This window comes from Peromyscus leucopus, chromosome X (genome assembly GCF_004664715.2).
Source record: "Peromyscus leucopus breed LL Stock chromosome X, UCI_PerLeu_2.1, whole genome shotgun sequence".
Lineage (NCBI taxonomy): Eukaryota > Metazoa > Chordata > Mammalia > Rodentia > Cricetidae > Peromyscus > Peromyscus leucopus.
The window spans coordinates 3093487-3113732 of record NC_051083.1 but is presented as its reverse complement, the minus strand read 5'-3'; the positions used below and the strand labels follow the sequence as shown (position 1 = coordinate 3113732).

The 20246-nt window shown below is 43.4% G+C and overlaps 1 protein-coding gene across 1 annotated transcript in view; it reads right to left on the bottom strand.

Moving 5' to 3' along the window:
- Sumf1 (sulfatase modifying factor 1) overlaps nucleotides 1–18314 on the bottom strand; it is an 82268-nt gene extending 63954 nt beyond the window's left edge. The window contains exons 1-3 of the mRNA XM_028867565.2: nucleotides 18015–18314; nucleotides 9507–9680; nucleotides 6000–6074 (exon numbers count right to left, since the gene is read on the bottom strand). Coding sequence (XP_028723398.1) covers nucleotides 6000–6074; nucleotides 9507–9680; nucleotides 18015–18278 — 513 coding nt within the window. The 5' untranslated portion in view covers nucleotides 18279–18314. The remainder of the gene's footprint in view (nucleotides 1–5999; nucleotides 6075–9506; nucleotides 9681–18014) is intronic.
- Between the last annotated feature and the right edge of the window lie 1932 nt (nucleotides 18315–20246).

The following is a 20246-nucleotide window of genomic DNA, read 5'->3' as shown; positions in this document are numbered from 1 at the left end:
TGTAAGAAGACAGTCAAGAAAAACAAATGTGAACCAGCTCTTTCCTCTCCAGCAAAGCTGACCTGGGAGTTGAAAAGTGCCTTGACAAGAAGCTGCTGTCGACAAACAGATAGGAAGGAATACTGTTCCCACAGCCACTTCCTGAAGGACCTAGCAGGGACTGAGTCTCAGCACTCAGAAGACTGAACACAAACGTAGTTTCAGAACTCAGTCTAAGGAGTTGAAAAGTGGACCATGCTCCATGCAGTGGCTCTAGGCTTCGGTAATAAAATGAAGTAGTCTGACTATCTGGGGGGGGGGGGGCGCACAAGTGAGTGTCTTGCCCCTGTCCTGAGAAACAGGATTCCTGGTGTAGAAATAAAAGAATGTAAAATAGGACAGGCTAAGTTAGAAACCAGAAATGAAAATATCAACATGAAACTGGGGGTATCCTATTTAAGCCCTGCCCACTAAAGAGGTAGGTGATACAGTGGCACTGAACACACACAGAAAAAAAAAGAAGAAGAAGAAAACACAGCACTCATCTATTGAGATGCAGCTGTGATCTGAACAAAGAGCATTCTTCTAGCCTCAGAAGCACTGTTTGGGAAAGTTACTGAAGCTTCAGGAGGTGGAGGCCTGCTGGAGGACGTGCAGGATGGAGGGAGTGGGGGAGAGAGGGGCAGGCTTTGAGGTTTCTAGCCTGGTCCCACTTATTTTCTGTTTCCTGAGTGCGGATGCAGTGTGATCAGCCAGTTCCCTGCTCCCATCGCCATGCCACAATGGACTCCTCCCTCTGAAACTTTAAGCTAAAATAAAGTCTTTCTCCCCTAAGTTGCCTTTTGTTTGGGCATTCTATCTCAGCAACAAAAAAGAAACTAGAACAGAAACCAGGGCTTCTTCCAGCAAAACTAACACTGGACTGCAGTGGGACAGATACTATCATCAGAAAAAGCAAAGAAGCCATAAAGGACTCCTAGGCACAATTCAAAAGGATCCAGAACAAGATTCCTTTATGGGCCAATGAAAACAACTTAAAATTAGACTGTGGGGATGGTTGCACAATTCTAAAAATATACCAAACCAACACTGAATCGTACACTTAAAAAGGTGAATTGTACAATATATAAACTACATCTCAATGCAACTGTTTAAAGCAAGAGGAGGGGACAAAACAGGGCCTGCATAAACTTGAAAAGGCATCCTGTGCTCAAAAATAGCAAAGCGTGGCCTTCAAAAAAAGATCATGATTCCAAGTGAATGAAATACAGAGCATGTTTAAATCCATGAATTCTTCAAAATTTGTTTAAATAAAGTACTTACATATACCTATAGTTGCATCAAAATTATATAGAACTAAATACATATATACACAATGAATACACATTAAAACTGGTGCAATCAGCCAAGAGGGAGGTTGTATCACCTGTCATTTCTGGCTGAGAACGACAGTTAAACAAGATACTATTACCACAGGAAACTCAGTGAGGACACACCCTCTCATACAACTCCCTGGGAAAATATAACTATCTTTAAAGGAAATTTGGTTTGGGGAGTCTTCTGTTTATTTGTTTGAGGTGGAGTCTTAAGCAAAAAGGCTAGTCTTGAATTTACTACGTAGCCAAGATTAGCCCTGGTCTTCTAATGGTCCTGCCTCAACTTCCTAAGTGCAGAGACCACAAATGTGTGCTAACATGTCCAACTTAAAAATAAAATTTCTAGGATGGGTGGCAGTGGTGCACGCCTTTAATCCCAGCACTTGGGAGGCAGAGCCAGGCAGATCTCTGAGAGTTCGAGGCCAGCCAAAAAGTGAAATGAAATAAAATTTCTAATTAACGAGAAAAGTACTTTTTCTTTTTATCCTATACTAGGGCAACAGAAGCTGGGAAATGACAACACTGAATATGATAATTTGAACACCATGTGTAGTGAGGTGACTCTTGTAAAAAAGAAAGATAGACACTGAATAAATTAATTTGCATAGGATACTCCTGAAAACAGATACCCTGGAAAAAATAGTAAAATAAAATTAAAAGGAAGAAGTAAAATAAAACTTCTATTTTATTTTAGTAAAATAAAAGAAAGAAATTCTTGTATTTAAACATGTTACGAATTTCATTCACTTGGAATCAGAAGACTGAAGGCCATACTTTGCTATTTTTGAGCACAGGGTGCCTTTTCAAGTTCATGATCTGGTGATATAGGTCAATAGTAGAGTGCTTATCCAGCATGCCTGAGGCCCTCAGTTCCATCCCAGGCACCAATCTCTCTCTCTCTCTCTCTCTCTCTCTCTCTCTCTCTCTCTCTCTCTCTCTCTCTCACTCACGCACACACGCGCACACCTGAGCACACACCTAATTGGTGGTATGTGGGAGGTAGATCTAGCTGGCTACCTTTGAAGAGTAAGAAGTAACCAGTTCACTTCTTTCCATGTTTTAGTTTATGTGTATGAGTATTTTGCCTCCATGTATGTTCACTCACTGTGTGCATACAGTGCTCTACAGAAGCCAGAAGAAGGTATCAGATCCCCTTCAACTGGAGTTATAGACAAATATGCGGTGCTGAGAATTAATTAAACCTCGTTCCTCTGGAAGAGCAGCCAGTGTTCTTAACCACTGAGCCACTTCCAAAGTATGCTAATTCTTTGTTTTTGTTTTTTTATTTTGTTGTTTTTTGAGACAGAGTCTCTGTGTAGCCCTGGCTGTCCTGGAACTCTTGTAGACCAAGGTGGCCTCAAACTTATAGACATCTGCCTGCCTCCGCCTCCCAAGTGCTGGGATTAAAGGCATGCGCCACCATGTCTGGCTTTCTTTCTTTCTTTTTTTAAGTGGTAAAGAACTGAGCATTTACCTACCATTCTAGTGTAACCTGTACCAATGGTTAAGAAAACAGTTAAGTGGAGGGAACTACTACTTTATGAAAGTATCTTCATCAATAAATTAAAAAGAATTAGGCTCCCATCATCTACAATCTCAATAAGTTCGTGGACATGGCTACTAAGCATCAGCTGGTATGACAAAAGGATGAAGCAGCAGACATTAGCTGCTTCATGCTAGAGCAGTGGTTCTCAACGTTGCTACTGCTGCAACCCTCTCAAACAGTCCCTCATGTTGTTGTAACTCCCACCACAAAATTATTTCATTGCTACTTCATAACTGGAATTTTTCTATTGTTACAAATCATTATTATCTGATATGCAGGATATGGGATACATGACCCACAGGTTGAGAACCCCTGTGCTAGGGGAAGATACCACCATGAGATTCATGACACAGGTACACATGAACCTGACCACACTTCAGAACGCAGCTACCGTCTGCAGGAAACACAGACCAGAGACAAGAGGTGAACTGTACTACAGCTGTCCATCAGCAAGATTCAGACTGGGAAAGTCCACACGCTGAATGTTCTACGGTCTTCAGAGGGGAAAAATTAAAGAGAAGACAAATGCAGGACATGATGGAAAGCATATTAGTAATGCCTTTGACAAACACGTCTGTAAATGAGCAAAATTCAACTTAAGGTATACCCCAGGTGATGCTGCTGGAATGAAAGGCAAGGGAGAACTCACTTTACAAGCAGACCAGGGGTTACTCTGGGAACAGAACGGGTGTGATTAGTGTGACACACAGGGGCTGCTGGGGCAGGTAGCATCGCTAATCCCTCAGCTGGGTGACGGGCAAGTGTGCTCCATCTTAGGATAATGTAGTAACACATTTGAATCAGGTGGCACCTGTATTTGTGTTTTATTGGACACCAAAAAAGAATAGGAAAATTCATACCACTAGGGCAAACTGGAATAAACAGAATACAATCCTGAAAACAACCACATAAAAATAAACACAGTTACTCATTACCGGTTAATACAGCTTCGGCAAGCCCCCTACACCTGTTTTTTACACTAAAAGCAAACTACTGCCAGGTGTTAAGGACATTCCAGAACTCAAATGAGCCCTTCTTTTGACTGAACGCCTAAAGATGCATGAGAGGGGAGGGTACTGTGATTCCAGGTGACCTTCCACTGTCTCATCTACCTCCTAAAGTCAACCTAAATTCATCTCATGGACATCCCACATCCTGCCTTATGGAAATGTGAGGTTACTAAAGGTCTAGTGAGTAGAGATAAGTCAGGCTAATAAAGGAGATGGGACAAAGCTCTCCCGGACCATCAACAAACTTACTTTACTCATTCAACCCTTTCAAAACAGCCTTAAAAGGTTTATTTTTCCATTATAAGCATTTAAGCAAGAGGCCAACCCCGTAGCCAGGTGAGAGGTGCTTGTCCTCATCCTGGCTACGAGCACGCACACTTCACTATCACTCAGGGCACCTCAGGAGCCTGGCAATGCTCCATGTCTGTCTTCACACCTAATACATTAGTAGCCCCTAAGAGACACGGGGCCCTGCATCGGAAAGGCAAATTACAGAAACAGCAGGTAGACAAACTCCTTCATCTGAACCCCGTATCTTAAAACAGGAGCAGGTGGACGGACTCCTTCATCTGAACCCCATGTCTTAAAATAGAAGCAGGTGCACTCCTTCATCTGAACTCCTATCTTAAAACAGGAGCTGCACCCTGAGCTGTTTGCTGGGTCATCACCACTGCCCTGAGCTGAACTCAATCCCTTTAAAACAAAACAAAACAAAGTAGAAGTGGGGGATCAGATTATATAAGAGACGATATTAACTGGCAATGAGCAAACTGGAATTCAAAAGGACAATCATATCTTTTAAACATTTACTAAAAACAAATATAAAAAAATGGCCTGACTCGCCAGAATACAATTTTACAATTTGAGACCAAGTCAACTTCATCTCCCCCTACTCCACACTGTTCTACATTGGTTGGAACAGAAAGAGAAAGCAAGAACCAGAAGGGGTCCATTTCCTGATGCTGCTACTTCCAGGAAAGGACACAGTGATGCCAACACTTTAGGATGAAGTTCAGAAAGGACTTTTTAATTTTATTTTATGTGTGGGGATGTTAGCTTGCCTGCATGTCTGTGTACCATAAGCATACAGTGCTTGCGGAAGCCAGAAGAGGGCATCATATTCCCTAGAACTGAAGTTATGGATGGCTGTGAGCCCCCATGTGGGTATGGGAATAGAACATGGGTCCTCTCTAAGAGTAGCCAGTGCTCTTCACCACTGAGCTATCTCTCCGGTCCCCAGGCTCGAATTATTTAAGGGGAACTTGTAGAAAAGAAGAACGAGCTTTCTTCATCTTCACCCTGAGCATCTGTCTTCCTTGAGTTGTGAGACCCCCCCCAGGCCCACTCCCTCTCATTACCTCCTCCTCTTCAGTCTCTGCTCTCACTATGTCGTAAGAATTCTCAACTTCCCAGCTAACCTCACTCGCTCTCTTGTTTTTACATATTCATGAGACATACATACAAACAAATATTTCTAGACCTGCTGAACTGGTTGACACAGGAATCCCAAGCTCTTTCTGACACAGAGTACTTATAGAAGCCTAGCCAATAGTCTCCGTGTCTGAGAAAAACAGACTTAATTCACACCCCTACATTCTCTCTGTACAAGATGGCATACCCCTTCCTCCAGGAACTAGTTCCCAGCCCTGTTTTGTATGAACATCCCCAGCAAGAGGACTCCTGCCATGGACGAGTTGGCCCAGGGGTTCATGAATGCTAACACCACTCCAGCTTCACACCAGCCACTGCTAAGATCAAGACTGTGAAAACAGTCTGTAACACTCATTTATCCTCCACTGTAAAAATGGCTACAAGTAAAACACATCCAAAGTACAGAACTGGGATTACACACGGTAGGAGCACAGTGCCACTCCAAGGCACAAGCAGAAACTCAAAGCAGACCGGAAGTTTCAGCAGACGCCATCCTGGGCTTGTGTATTTTCAGCCAGACAAGGCATCCATGGGCCTGTGACTCAGGGCAAATATACAGCGGGAGGATGGTTAGGCACCAGCAGGGAGAGGAAGGTGGTATTTGTAGTTTCTGATGAGTCCCAAAGAAATAAAAGAGCCTGTTTAAGCACTACTTACTGCCTGGTGGATGTGCGCCTTCACTTGCTCACTCAACATGCCTTCAAAGACAAAGGAGTCGCCAAACTTCTCTGCCTGAAGGAGAGTAACCAGAAAAGGTTAGAGTCACAGGTTTCAAGGGTGCCATTTTTTTTTCCACAGTGCTACTATGGTGATTTTTCCCATCCAAGTGGACTCAGGTTTTCCCTATGACTTCGCCAACTACTCAGAAATGACTTGAAAGCATCCAATTTCCTCTTAAAACAGGTTCATTTCACTCATGAGACTGCTTTCATATGAGACCTGATTAGCAGATAAGACTGCAAGCTAGAAGAGATTGGATTCTGAGAAAATGATGCCCTGCGGAAGAAACACATTTCTCCGGATATTTACATATGTGATATTGCATAAGCAAGCCGTTTGTCCTCTGCCCTGCTCCTAGGATCTACCTAAAAGAACTAAATGGCACTGCTTGCTGATTCGCTGACACGGTCCATGAGTTTACAAGGGACCAAGCTAAGCATCAGATGGAAATCTGTATTTGGATCACTTTTTGACAGTACTGTCACAAATCGTCATCAATATCTGCTCTGGAAGTGGGACCCTTTGACCTCTAGGACCTGTGGTTCCACTGCTCTAGTCTTCCTCCTACATTGCCAACTGCTCTGACACATCCATGAAACATGAGGACTCACTTTACTGGGGCTCCCCAGAGCTCTGTGCCTGCCTGTGTGAACAACTTCTACTAGGCCAGCAGCTCCCCAGCTTGTGCAGTGGGGCTCACACAGGCAGCTTGTTCAAACTCAGACTGCTGCTCTCCAGCCCCAGAGACTCTAATGATGGGGGCTGAAAGGAGGCCAGAACAAGCTGCCCCTGTCAAATCTGGGGGTTCTAGCACAGCGAGCTCAGGAGAAATGAAATGACTGAGTGTGGACAGCCCCCCTAGTCTCCTCATTTTACATGACCAGTTCTTGGAATACCCCTAGTCTTCCCCTCTAGGCCTGGCCTATCCTCACCAGGTGAGGTTAACTGAGTCCTAATCCCTGTACATCAGGCCTTACAAGAGGCCCCAGCCTGTTTTTATTGACTAGACTTGAATGTTTTCTTCACCTCTGACAGAATTCATAAGATCGTAGCAATACCACGATGCCTAACAACCCAGGCCACTCATTCATTCAACATATACACCTACTGTCACATGCCTGGTCTAGGGCTAAATCAGGGATTACCATTGTCAGTAGTTCATAGGCATGGACTCTGTCCTTTTTGACATTTTTTACCAGCATATATTAATTATATGTAATAAAGGATTGATTTTATTATGACATTTTCATACAGGTAGAGAAAACACTTTGATTATATGCACTCATTTATCCTCTCTTGGTCTTTTCCTACTTTCTATAACCATCCTCTTCTTCCCAAGTAGAGCCCTTTCTCCACTCCCCTCCCATGTGGTGGGGGGGGGAGGAGTATGTGTATTCTGATGAGTTTAATTATGGTTGCTTACAGGAACATGGGTAAAGGGTTATTTACAGGAGCATAGGCACTTGTCCATGGCTATACCATTGAAGAAAATGGCTCTCCCTCCCCCAGCAACCATTAACTGACTATAAATCCCCAGGAAGGGATGGTCTCTGTTCTTAAGGGACTTCAATGTGAGGGCAGAGAGAAAAATCAAGCTGAAAAAATCATAAAAGTCATTACTACTTAATTTTGCTTTATAAAGTAAAACCCCTAATAATGGCCTCCTGGCAGAGTGAGTAGACGGCTCTGAAGAAAGGGACGATCCAGCCAAGCAGACTGACGCAGCAGGAAGCCATGCCGGAAGAGACAAGCAGGGCGCTCCAGTTCCAAGCAGAGGGAACTAAAGGCACTCAAAGGGGAGGGTGCACCATCCCCTAGAACAGAAGCAGAGCCACTGGTAGACTGTGGTGACGAGTGGGGATACGTACAACCAAGTTAGAGACATTGGGGGAAGTGTGTGAAATGCCACGAGAACAGGAAACACTGTGTCCAAGGCAGGGATTCTCAACTTTGTTGTGCCCTACACCTTCCTGGCAGCATGAAGCTGAGACCTCATCAGAATGAGAGGTTCATAAACTATAACCAATAGGATTACCAAGACAATTACTTAAAATTAGTGCTGCAATGGTATGTGTGCTTATATAATAAACATCAAGTCAGGTCTTATAATTCTCATATTTCAAGGTGGAGATGAATGCAAACAGCATTTCAACAGCAACAACGTGATAAACAAAGTCTGGCTGTGACTTTTCTTGGTGATAAAGTCCTCTGTGTGCTATTATCATGGCTTGCAGTCTATGTCTTCAGTGAAAGTAAAGATTATAAGTATGGAGATGCAGTATTTCTCATCCAGCCTGGCCAGCCTGGTCTACAGAGAAAGACCAAAACTACACAGAGAAACCCTGTCTCAAAAAATAAAAATAAAAATAAAAATAAAAACAGTAATATAGAGAAGCCACTGAAGAAGATATCCCAATATTAACTTCTGGCTTCTGTACATACCCCCATGGGAGAATGCACCCACATCCTCATGTACATACATACATATACACACACATGCACACACACAATTTTTCTAATAGATTATGAATTGAGCTGAGAATATGAAACAAAAGGAATAAAAACTTTTGCTTGCTACAAATATCTATAAACAAGATTTACAACCACTTCGTATATTTTAGGAAATTCCAAAGACATGAGACAGTGCAGAACTGAACCCAAATGTTGTTTTGCTTTTGGCATTCATCCAAATGAATTTTTTTAACTAAAAAAAAAAAAAAAAGCTTAAAGTAGGGACTCCACAAACTGAATAAAAAGGCAAAGGTTTTTTTTTTTTTTATGAGATTTTAAAAAGGACAGGACTTAGGAAGATGTACATTGATATTCTCACCAAAACAGTCATAAACTAGAAGATCAACACCCCAGTTCCCATTTGGGACAAACATTCTCTTGCCTTGCACTGTGATTCAGTGACCCCTGGAAAATGCCTAAAACTGCCCCCCAGAAAAGAGCTTTGAGTCACTGAGATACTAAAATAAAGCCATGACAATGAAAAGCTGCACTTAGACACTTGACCACTTATGAAATGTGTGTGCTTGTGGGACCGGCAGTCTGTGATGCATTGAGAAGAATTACAGGCCAGCTGTGTTCTCAGAAGGCCTAGTGAACAGCAGCCTCTCCAGTGGATTAAAATGCTGTACCACAATACAGCATATTATACATACAGGGTTAGCAACACAGGTTCTGTGGTCCACAATGCCCACACCTGATTACAATCATTGACCAGGAGTGTGATTAGGATGAATCAGTTTTGATTCTCAGCTTGTTACATCATGGAGCTGCTGTGAGAAATTAGATGAAAGACAGACAGGAAGTGTTCGTCACAGTGCCGGGCACAAAGGAAAAGCATTCAGAGTTCAGTTTTTGTTTGTAGCTATAGAACCCTTCTTGAATGTTCTGGATAACGGCAAGTTCTCCCTCACATCCTCAAGCCCATTCAATTACCTCTGTCAAATAGCCAGTTGAGTTCACGAACTTCTCAAAATCAGCATTACTGACTTCATAGGCATCCATGTAAAAGGCATCAACAGTGACTCTCCTGGCAGGTGCTTCTCCATCCTGCTTGATCTGAGGATCATCGGTGCCCATTGTAAATACTCCAGCAGGGATGGGGACCATCTGCAGTCAAAGGGGGAACACAGGGCATCACGCATCAAAAGCAAAGTGTATCTGTGTAGACTGTAAAGTTCTCAGCACACATCAAGCCCCCAGTGCTTAAAACCCCACCACAGAAATCTCTGCCAAACCAGTCAAATCAAGGGCTGGGGGAGATGGCTGGTGGGGGGGGGTGCCTGCTGCACAGACACAGGGACCTGAGTTCGGAAGCCCAGCAGCCCATCAAAGCTGGACATGGTGGCTCAGATCTGTAACCCCAGTGGTGGGGGTAACAGGGTCAGAGACAGGAGGATCCCAGGGGCTCAAGTCAGCAAGGCTGGCTGAATCAGCGATCTCCAGGTTCAGTGAAAGACTCTACCTCAAAAACAAAGTGGAGAAGCAATTGAGAAAGACATCTAATGTCAACCTCTGGCCTCCACATGTGCATGTATTTATGAGTGTACACACACACACACACATACACACACACACACACACACACTACTCCATACATCAATGATAGTGAATTACAAGTCATAGAAAGGATGGAAATTTTTTTTTTTTTTTTTTGGGAAAGTGATCTTTCTAGTTGAACCTCATAACAGATTTGTACATGCAAGGTAGACAGTTCTGGAAAAACTGAGGCTAACAATGAACTGGGGTAAGGGAAACACTGAACTTCTTTTTTTTTTTAGGTTTATGCCTTTTTAATGTATGTGTAGGTGTCTGTGTCTCTGTGCCTATGTGTGTATGTTTCTGTGTGGGGGCACTTGTCAGGACCAGAAGAGGGTGCTGGATTCCCTGGAGCTGGAATTACAGGTCGTTGTGAGCAAAGCAGCCCACCTGTCATTCCAGGCCCCAGAGAATGCTTGCTAGTAAGACTAGACATATCAGAGAGCTCTGAGTTTGACTAAGATGCTCGGCCAGCATCAATGAATGCAGTGGGAGAGCAATAATGTTGATTCTTAACATCAACCTCTGGCCTCCATACAACATGAACATGCACTCACACAACGTAAACATAAATACCTAGACACGCACAACACACACGTACATTAAAGTTTAAAAACAATAAAATATCCAAAACAGGACAATCCAAAGAAAGTAGGTCTATGGTAGCCAGAGGCTATGAGGTGGCAGGAATGGGGAATGAATGCTTAATGGATGTGGTGTGTCCTCTGGAGATACTAAAGTACTCTGGACTAAGATAGAAATAATAGTTTTGACTTCACTGAAAAACAAAATCACTGAGTTATATACTTCAAGAGAATGAATTATATATGAGTTATAGCTTAATTAAAAATAGGCCCTCAGCTGGGCAGTAGTGGCACAAGCCATTAATTCCAACACTCAGGAGGCAGAAACAGGAGGACCTCTGAGTTCAAAGCCAGCCTAGTCTACAGAGTGAGTTCCAGGACAGTCAGGGAGACAGAGAGAAACCCTGTCTTGAAATAAACAGATAAATAGATAAATAAATAAATAAATAAATAAATAAATAAATAAATAAATAAATAAATAAGCTCTCAGCTAGACCATCTGTCAGAACACTCTCTATAGACATAAGGTATAGCTTTAAAATCATGAGAACAAAAAGTGAATTTACAGGCCTCCCAAATCTCATGAACTGTCAAGTATCTGTCCTAGAAACAAGAGTTCAAGTCAAAGAGAAAATAAACTCAAAGAGGTTATTAGTTGGAGAGGGAGCACTTCACAATAAGCACAGAACGCATTGAAATAGAGGTTGAGAGTCCAAGCATTACAGATTCGCTCAGCCACAGGTTACTTCAATCATATGCAGATATTTTCCAGTCACAATAGTGCTATTTTTTTTTTTAATTTATATGTACGAGTGTTTTGCCTGCATGTATGTCTGGGTACCACACCACATGCACGAAGTGCCAGGGCCAGAAAAGGGTGTCAGGTCCTCTGTAACAGAGTTGTCAGCAGGCATGTGGCTGCATGGAATTAAACCTGTGTTCTCTGCAAGAACAGCAAGTGCTCTTAACCACTGAGCCTTCTCGAAATCTCTGGTACTGTTTTCAGCTGATTTGTATCAAATGTGATATTTATCTAGAGTATCAATCCTGTTCCAAGAAATAAACCTTGACTTCCTCTATTTCCAAATCCCAACATCCATAGGTCACCTAGCCTGGCTGGTCCTCCTATACACCCATCTCTTCCCAGTATCGCCCCCTTCTCCATTGCCAGGCAACTTCAGTACCTTACTGGGGGCCTCCCTGGATCCAGTCTCACCCATTTATCCCACCCAGCCATTCACTTATCAAGGATTTAGATCTCAGTTGAGCTTTCTGAAAATGCCAGTATTCTGTATCCAACACAGCACCACAGCTCAGTCACAGAGAAAAACAGGGAAAACGAAAACAAAAAAACTAAATCATCAGCAGTGTGTTGTTGAAGCTTATGGTAGGCCATGCAGAAACAGAAAGCAAAGCAGACCTAAGAAGTAAAAGAGGAACCGTTTAATATGGTGGCATGGAGCAGTCTCACCAGTACAGAAATAAGGGAGGAAGTCGTGGTGCACACAGAGGATGGGATGTTGCCCCATGTGTGAGAGAGAGGACGTTAGGTACAGGTGACTTCAGGATTGTGGATTTCACTCTACACCCAATTCTTTTTAAATTTTGGAACCATATAAACGTAAGATCTATTAATAATTCACGGTGGCCCACGCCTTTAATTCCAGCACTGAGGAGGCAGAGGCATATAGCTGTCTGTGAATCCAAGACCAGCTGGGTCTATACAGCAAGTTTCAGCAAGGCCAGAGCTACACAGTGAGACCTTGTCTCCAAATAAATACATAAAGAAACTAATTAATCAACAAATTGAAGTGTCAGCCTGATCAAATCTACTTTCCTATTTAAAACTGTGCAGAAATTCCTATCACATTTTAGGATGCAATTTCAAAAACATCAGAATCTAATATGTATCATCCCTTACTTGTACTTGATGCACAAGTACCATGAGTCACCTTGTCTCTTTATTAATTATGTCACTGTTCCAAGAACTGCCTCCTCCTCAGGCCTCTCTTACCTCACATCCCTCCCTTAGCTGTGTTACAGCACGTCACTCTGCTTCCTCTCATGCATCTCTATCTATTGTAGCATCTCCTCTCTCTTCTCTCTGACTCACACACAAATCATCTTAGGTCTTAATGTTTTCCTTTTTAATGTTTTATTTATGTGTATGATTGTGTGTACATTTGTGTGGGGGATGTGTGTGTGTGTGTGTGTGTGTGTGTGTGTGTGTGTGTGCATAGGTGGGCACACACATGTAGATGTGCTTGTGGAAATCAAAGAACCACCTTGGGTGTCATCTTTATTAACACAATTCAACTCCATTAAGAAAGGGCCTCTCATTACCCTGGAGCTCACCAGTTTGGCTAGACCGGCCAGTCAGCAAGCCTCTGGCCTCTTACTATCTGTCTCCCCGTGCTGGAACCAAAAACACATGTCACCACACCCTGCTCTGTATGTGGGCAATGGGGATCAAACCATAGAACCACGCTTGCAGGGCAAGTGCTTTACCAACTGAGCATCTTTACAGCCTCTTCAGTTACATAGTTTCTCCTTCCTGGTATCTTAGGCTTCTTATGAACCCCAAACAAACTTCATCTCTAAACCTCCAGCACATCACAGAGCACAAGATCCACAGTCAAGGTGCAAATGATCTTCACAGACTGAACACGTAAGACCACGAATATGAGGAGTAAGTTACTATTTGAATTATTCATAGGCAAAATGACCAAAAGTCCATGTTATTTATAAGACAGTCTCAGCCATGAGCTACATGTGTGTGTGTCATAATGAAACCTGTAATAGCCTTGGCTCAGGGACTGAGCTGGATTTTCCCATTATTCTTAATATTCTATAACACCTGGGGCACAGACTCTACAGTCCTTACGAGCAAAGTGGGATTTTAAAAAACACCTCTGCAAAGAAGTAAAAAAAAAAAAAAAAAAAAAAAAAACAAGATTTTGAACAAAAGTTTCAGGAGTAGTCTTAAAAGAGGAGCTGAAAACATGGCTCTGCAGTTAAGAGCATACACTGCTCTCAGAGTTCAATTCCCAGGCCCCACCACATCAGGTGGCTCACAACCTGTAACTCCAGCTTCAGGGGATCTAACACCCTCTTCCTGGCCTCCTGTTGTGTTGCGGTTTCCTCCTAGATTAAAACCTTCCATCTTGGAAGGAGGCTCCTTACAATACAGGATGCTTACAGAGAGGAGGTGAAGCATTCCTTCCTGCAAGGAAACTCATTAAGCCCAGGAAGCAAAAAAAAAAGTTGATGGAAGTCCCTGAAACTAACCAGATTCACAAGGTCCCTCTCTCCCTTGCATATTTAAGCAGGAAGAATCTCAAAGAGATACTCTCAGACTAGCTGAACTGCCTGGATGGGGCAGAGACCAGCCAACGCTCTCCAAGCTCTTGAGCTACCTGCAGGCTGTGCAGTGGGCTCCAGGTTCCCAGCTTTTGGGAGCTGTTACCCATGCTGCGGTGGACTTTGGTGATGCAGCTGTCTGTGAGTCATTTCTGCTCCTGTAAATAACCCCTGACCCATGTTCCTATGAATAAGCCTACGTTGGAATTTGGTGGCATCCTTGCTTTGGGGTGCATCAGTTCTCTATCTAGAGTGAGTAAACATTTGTTTATGTCCCCCTGGGGACAGTGTCACACAGCACTTCCATGGGTACTTGCGCTCACATGCACATAATTTAAAATAATGTCAAAATAGTCTTAAAATAAGTCTTGTTTTGTTTTGTTTGTTTTTTGGGTTTGTTTGTTTTTCCAAGACAGGGTTTCTATGTGTTGTTTTGGTGCCTGTCCTGGATCTCACTCTGTAGACCAAACTGGCCTTGAACTCACAGAGATCCACCTGGCTCTGCCTCCTGAGTGCTGGGATCAAAGATGTGCACCACCACCACCGACTAAAATGAGTCTTAAGATCCCATAAAGGTTTCATAAAGAGCCATATTTGGTGCTGTTATCACAGCACTTGAAAAGGCAAAAGTATCATGAATTCAAGGCAAAGCCTAGGCTACACAGTCACCTTCCCCCCCCCCCCAACAAGAAAAGGTTTCATAAAGGAGTAACAGAAAGTGGGGAAAGGGGAAAAAAATCAAGTCCACAGAAGACAAGGTCTTACTATGAGGATAGCTTCACGTCCTTCAGCTCAAAGCCACAGCCCAAGGAAGCTGTGCCGGCACACTGTACCCAACAGACTTCTGCAATTACTAATTATTTCTCAAACTCTTCTCCCCCAAGGTGAATACCAGCAATGCTAACACCGTCACAGCTTGCACTGTGGACTCCTGGCCTAATTTCTTTTCCCTCTTTGATTAACCAACGAAGATAGCGAGTACTGAATAGGCCAGGTTTCCTTTCTGAAGAATACAGATAAAAATAGCTCTAGACTGCTCTAAGTGGATCATAATTTCTAACTTATACTAATCAGGCTTTTCGTCCTACAAATGTAAAATGCCCATTCTAGTGAAATTCCATACATCCAGGTATTTCACTCTTCAGGACCTGAGGACTAAATTAAAGAAGTCCAATAATCCATTCTTCCCATTCACCACATCTTCTGCCACTGCCACTCAAGACAGACCCATAGGGGCTAGTGCGACAGTTCAGAGTATGAGGCCACTTATTGTACAAGCCTGGAAACCTGAATACGATCCCCAGAACCCATGTAAAGGTAGATAGAGAGAGGTGACTCCTTAAAGTTGTCCCTTGACCTTCATGGGAGTGCATGCACAAACACACACACACACACACACACACACACACACACACACACACACAGAGTAAACATTTCCTTAAAGACTGAAGCATAAGGTAGTGAAGAATCACTCCATTATCACAGAACTATGCTTAGGCTGCACACCACTATGAAGGGCCGTGAGCAGCTGCTAGTGTGGCCTACCCAGCATCTATACCTCTACATGCAGAAGCATCTGAAGTCTCCTTTGAAAAATCCCTTCTCAAAACCTCACACATAAACATGTGTGCCCCAATGTGAATATGGGTGACTCAACTACACGCCCTGTGGCAAAGGCCTGTGTTCTGCATGCATGATCTGTCGTGATCCATGACAGCCATGCTTTGGGTCTCTAATGGGTGAGTTTATTAGGCAAACAGCAAGCTTGTAGAGCATCAGATCAGCAGAGACTGACTGGGATAGTCCAAGGCACCAAAGAGCCAGCTGAGCCTATGATCCCCAAAAAAGGCCCAAGGCAGAACGACTTCTCCTGGGCGAGCCTTCCCATTAGCCATTCCCTCCACAGGCTTTGTTGTATCACGAGATAAGTAGTAGCTGAGTCTCCGTTTTGGAAAACAGACCGCAGGTGAGTTTCTCAGCAGTGTTCAAGGATACAATTTTCATCCATCCTGGGATAAAGGATCTTAAAGGACACTTTTGAGATAAGCAATTTAGTAATTGTATATATTACAACCTAGCCAATCCTGCCTTTATTCTGAGCACAGAGATTCAACTAGGAACAGGACCATGGCTCGAAGCTCACTTTTCCTGGACCTACCAAAAACGAACTTTTCCTCTTCCAACTGGTTTGGGAGACAGGATGTTATCTAGAAACAGAGCCTAACTAAAATAAGATAATCCAAGGGCAGTCAGTGATGGTCCTGGAGATGCTGCCTGATGCCCTGGATCCAGCTGTGTACACAGCCACGTCCATTCTTGAACTTCCCCAGTATAGAAAATCCATAACTCTCTCCCTCCTCACTTTAAGCTACTGTAAGAATTGTTTTGTGCATAAAAATGAAATAAACTCATATACAACTCTTTTGGAAGGCTCTTTTTCCATTTCCTTCGTTCCACTTTTTAAACTTAACATAAAAGGCTCAGGCAAAAGAAATTGATATGTCAACAGCTATGTTGGCTACGTAAGAACTATGTAGCCATACCATATACACAGACATTACTCATAGGAGGAATGGCACCCTGATTTCGTCCAGCACTGAGATTTGATTTATGATGATTCAGTTGCCTCACCTATGAACTAGAAGACAATACACTGCACAGGATTCTTGGGAGGGTGGCTACAGTAGAAGTATATGTTTACAAAGGCTTCTTTGAAAAGTACCTGACAGCTTTTACCTCCCAAAGTAGCTTCTCAATATTGTACCTACCAAAAAAGACAAAACATCACTCAAGGGATTGTTACAAAATACCTAAAATAGGTTAGGCCCTGGGGGTAGGGTAGTCCATAGAGAATAAAACAGGTCTAAACCTGTTCCCATCATCAAGTAAGTAACGGGAAAACAACACTACAGTAAGTAAAACAGACAAGTCGCCATTGGGCACCACCACCCCAAAAAAATGATAGGAGCATTTATAGAACAGGAGAAAGTAGTCATAGGTCTAAGTGCCACCATCCCAACAGCTTGGCTGGAACAGGAAATCTGCAGACAAGCATCTTTAGTCGTTGCAATGCCAACTACCACTGTGTCACTCTATGGAAATATTGAGGGCAGGGGAAGAAAGGGTCAGGCAAGACCCACATAGAATGTTATCCCCTCATCAAGTCCTGAACATTAGTGCCAATTAACATAGAGGAAAGAAAAGTGAGGAGGGAAACAAGGATAGACTGTATAGGAATACAGAAAAAAAGAGTGTTATTCTGAGGACCTGGGGTGAATTCCCTTAAGTTTATTCCACAAATGCACACATAGACAAGCAGCTAGCAGGAAGAATGAAGAACCATTTCTTTATTCACTGTTTTCATCTGTATATGCCAACATCTAACACACCTAGGCACTGTGCAAAAGACATAAATAAAAGCAATAAAGCAAGTACCCTTGGCCTGGTCCTTCCTTGGGCTCAAGTGTAAGCACACAGGATAACTTACACAAGCCTGCCCTCATCAAGCATATGCCACCGAAGTAGACTGCAGGTGAGTTTAAGGCAGGGCTGGAGACTCAGTCTCCCCAGGAACTAAAACAAAACTCAACCAGAACCAACTGAGAACTTAAATCCGAATCCATCCAACTTTAAATTCTTAGCTCTTCACCAGGAGAGCAGGGTGGAGGAAGGGAGACGTGGGCAAGAAGACATAAAAAATAATGGACAACACTCTTCGAGCTAAACTCTTGAAACTTCAGTAATAAACACTGCCACAAAACCCAGCCCACCTCCCGGTAGGGAGGAGCAGGAAGCGGGGGAGGGGGGGGACCTCCTGTCAAATGGGATCATGAGCTGAGTGACTTGGGGTGTGGTTAGACCCTTACCAGGCCTCCCTGATCACCCCTAGCCTGGCTCCTCCCGGCCTCGTGCCCGAGACCGGAGGCACCCACAAGCCCCGAAGAAAGAATGGAAGGCGCACCTTGGTGAGTGCGAGCGGTCGCGGGCCCGAGGCCAGGCCCGGGGCGTTCGACTCCCGGGAGTAGAGCTGCGCGGCCGCTGGGCTGCCGTGGGCCCCGGGCCGCTGGGGCGATCCGCATCCGCACGAGCCCGCGAGGGACGCCGTGCCTTCCCCAGCCCCGGCCTCTTCGCTCTCTGCCGCCCCGAACGCCAGCACCAGCAGCCAGAAGACGCGAGGTAGCCCGGTGCAGCAGCCGAGAGCGGGCCCTCGCGCGGGCGCAGCCATGTTGTTCCGCGAGTCATGTGATCCCGTGGATCTCGTGACCTGCCCACTTCAAGAAGTGGATTTTGGCTGATTTAAGGAGCAGGCTGAGAATGCTCCCAGGTGAATCTGGGGCTCTTCAGCTAATGTAAAAAGTATGCAAAACACAACAAAACCCGACGACATTCAAGGCCTTCCGCAGACAATGCAGCCCTCTCTAATTTCCTGGTGGAAAAATATTTAAATTTGTGCAATATTTGTTAAGCACCAGCACTATATTAAATAAGCACTTCATTAAACAACAATTTTGTTAAGCACCAGTACTATATTAAATAAGCACTTCATTCAACAACAACAACAAAAAGATTTATTTAATCCTCAGAGTGATTCTGCAATATTGTGTTGACAGAAAAATTAACTGACCTGCCCAAATCATGTCAAAACTAAATTCTAAACCCAAAGAATGTAATCATAAATTCTGAATTTTAATTATTATAAGCAATTCATTAAATGGACCCAAAAAGGAAAATGAACATGGTGAAGGACACCACTTTTCAAAGTTTGGACCACACCAACAGCAAGAGCATCACCTGGTAATTTACTAGAAATGCAACACTTTATCAGGATCTATGGAAATAGGACACAGAAATCTGTAGTCTCTCTCTCTCTCTCTCTCTCTCTCTCTCTCTCTCTCTCTCTCTCTCTCTCTCTCTCTCTCTCGGGGGTGGGGGTGTTTCCAGGTGTATGCCAAGGCCAGAAGAGGACATCAAGTGTTCTGCCCTACCACTCTATGCCTTTGAGACAGCATCTTTACCAAACTTGGAGCTAAACTGGAAACCAGGACACCCAGATGATCCTCCAGTCTCTATTATCTCTTCTCAAAGCAATGGTATTTCAGGCTCAGGCAGGACCCAGATCTCTAGCACATGCAGGACATTGCCCAGCTCTCTCTTTTCACCCTTCTACTGCTTATTTTAAAGGCACTGTGTATGTCCTGACTAACCTGAAACTTACTGTGTAGACAAGCTGGACGCAAACTTCTGAAATCCTTATTCTGTTGCCCCCAAGTGATAGGATTACTACTCACCATGCCCAATTGAACCTTGTGGCTTAACAGGTTCTTTAATATTTGAAGATGTCCATGAGGTTTTGTTGTTTGTTTTGACAAAGTCATGCTACATAGTCCAGGACGGCTTTGAACTCCTGATCCTGCTGCCTCAGCCTGCAGAGGGCTGGTATTACAAACCTGTGCAACCATACCTAGCTCATATTAAAGTTTAGTAATGATTATTCTATAGTTCCATCAGCAAATAGATTGTAAGACAAAAGCAAAAGTGAGATGAAAGGTGGAATCCTCAGATTCTTAGACTAGACACAACAATGGTCTGAGGTGATGGTAACTGCTCTTACTATAAGATATTCTACAGGTTGACGCCAGAGTTAGTGAAGCCTAAGAGCTTGATACCAACCTGGAAAAAAAAAAGAGCCAGAGGTATAGTATTATACTAATAAAATCCAATACTTGAGCCTGCTGTGGATTATGCTCATTGTTAATAAAAAAAAAAAAAAAACTGATTGACCAATAGCAGGGCAAGAAGAGATTGGGCGAGACAGCATGACTCAGAAAGAATGATGGGAAGATGAAGGGTGAAGTCAGGAGAGTCTGGGAAGACATCAGCCAGCCGCCACTGGGCAAGCAGGATGTGTAGAAAATGAGGTAACAAGCCGTAAGCCATGTGGCAGAGCATAAATAGAAGTATGGGTTAATTTAAGGGTAAGAGTTAGCTATCAGCCTGAACTATCAGAAAGCATTTATAATTCACATTCAGCCTTTGAGTGTGTTTATTTGGGAGCAGGCAGTAAGGACAGTAAAACTCTGCCTACATGATGAGCCTTATATAAACAACAATGAGATATATTTTTAATTATTTATTTACTTTTATGTGTCTGGGTGTTTTGCCTGAATGTATGATTGTGCACCATGTGTGGACA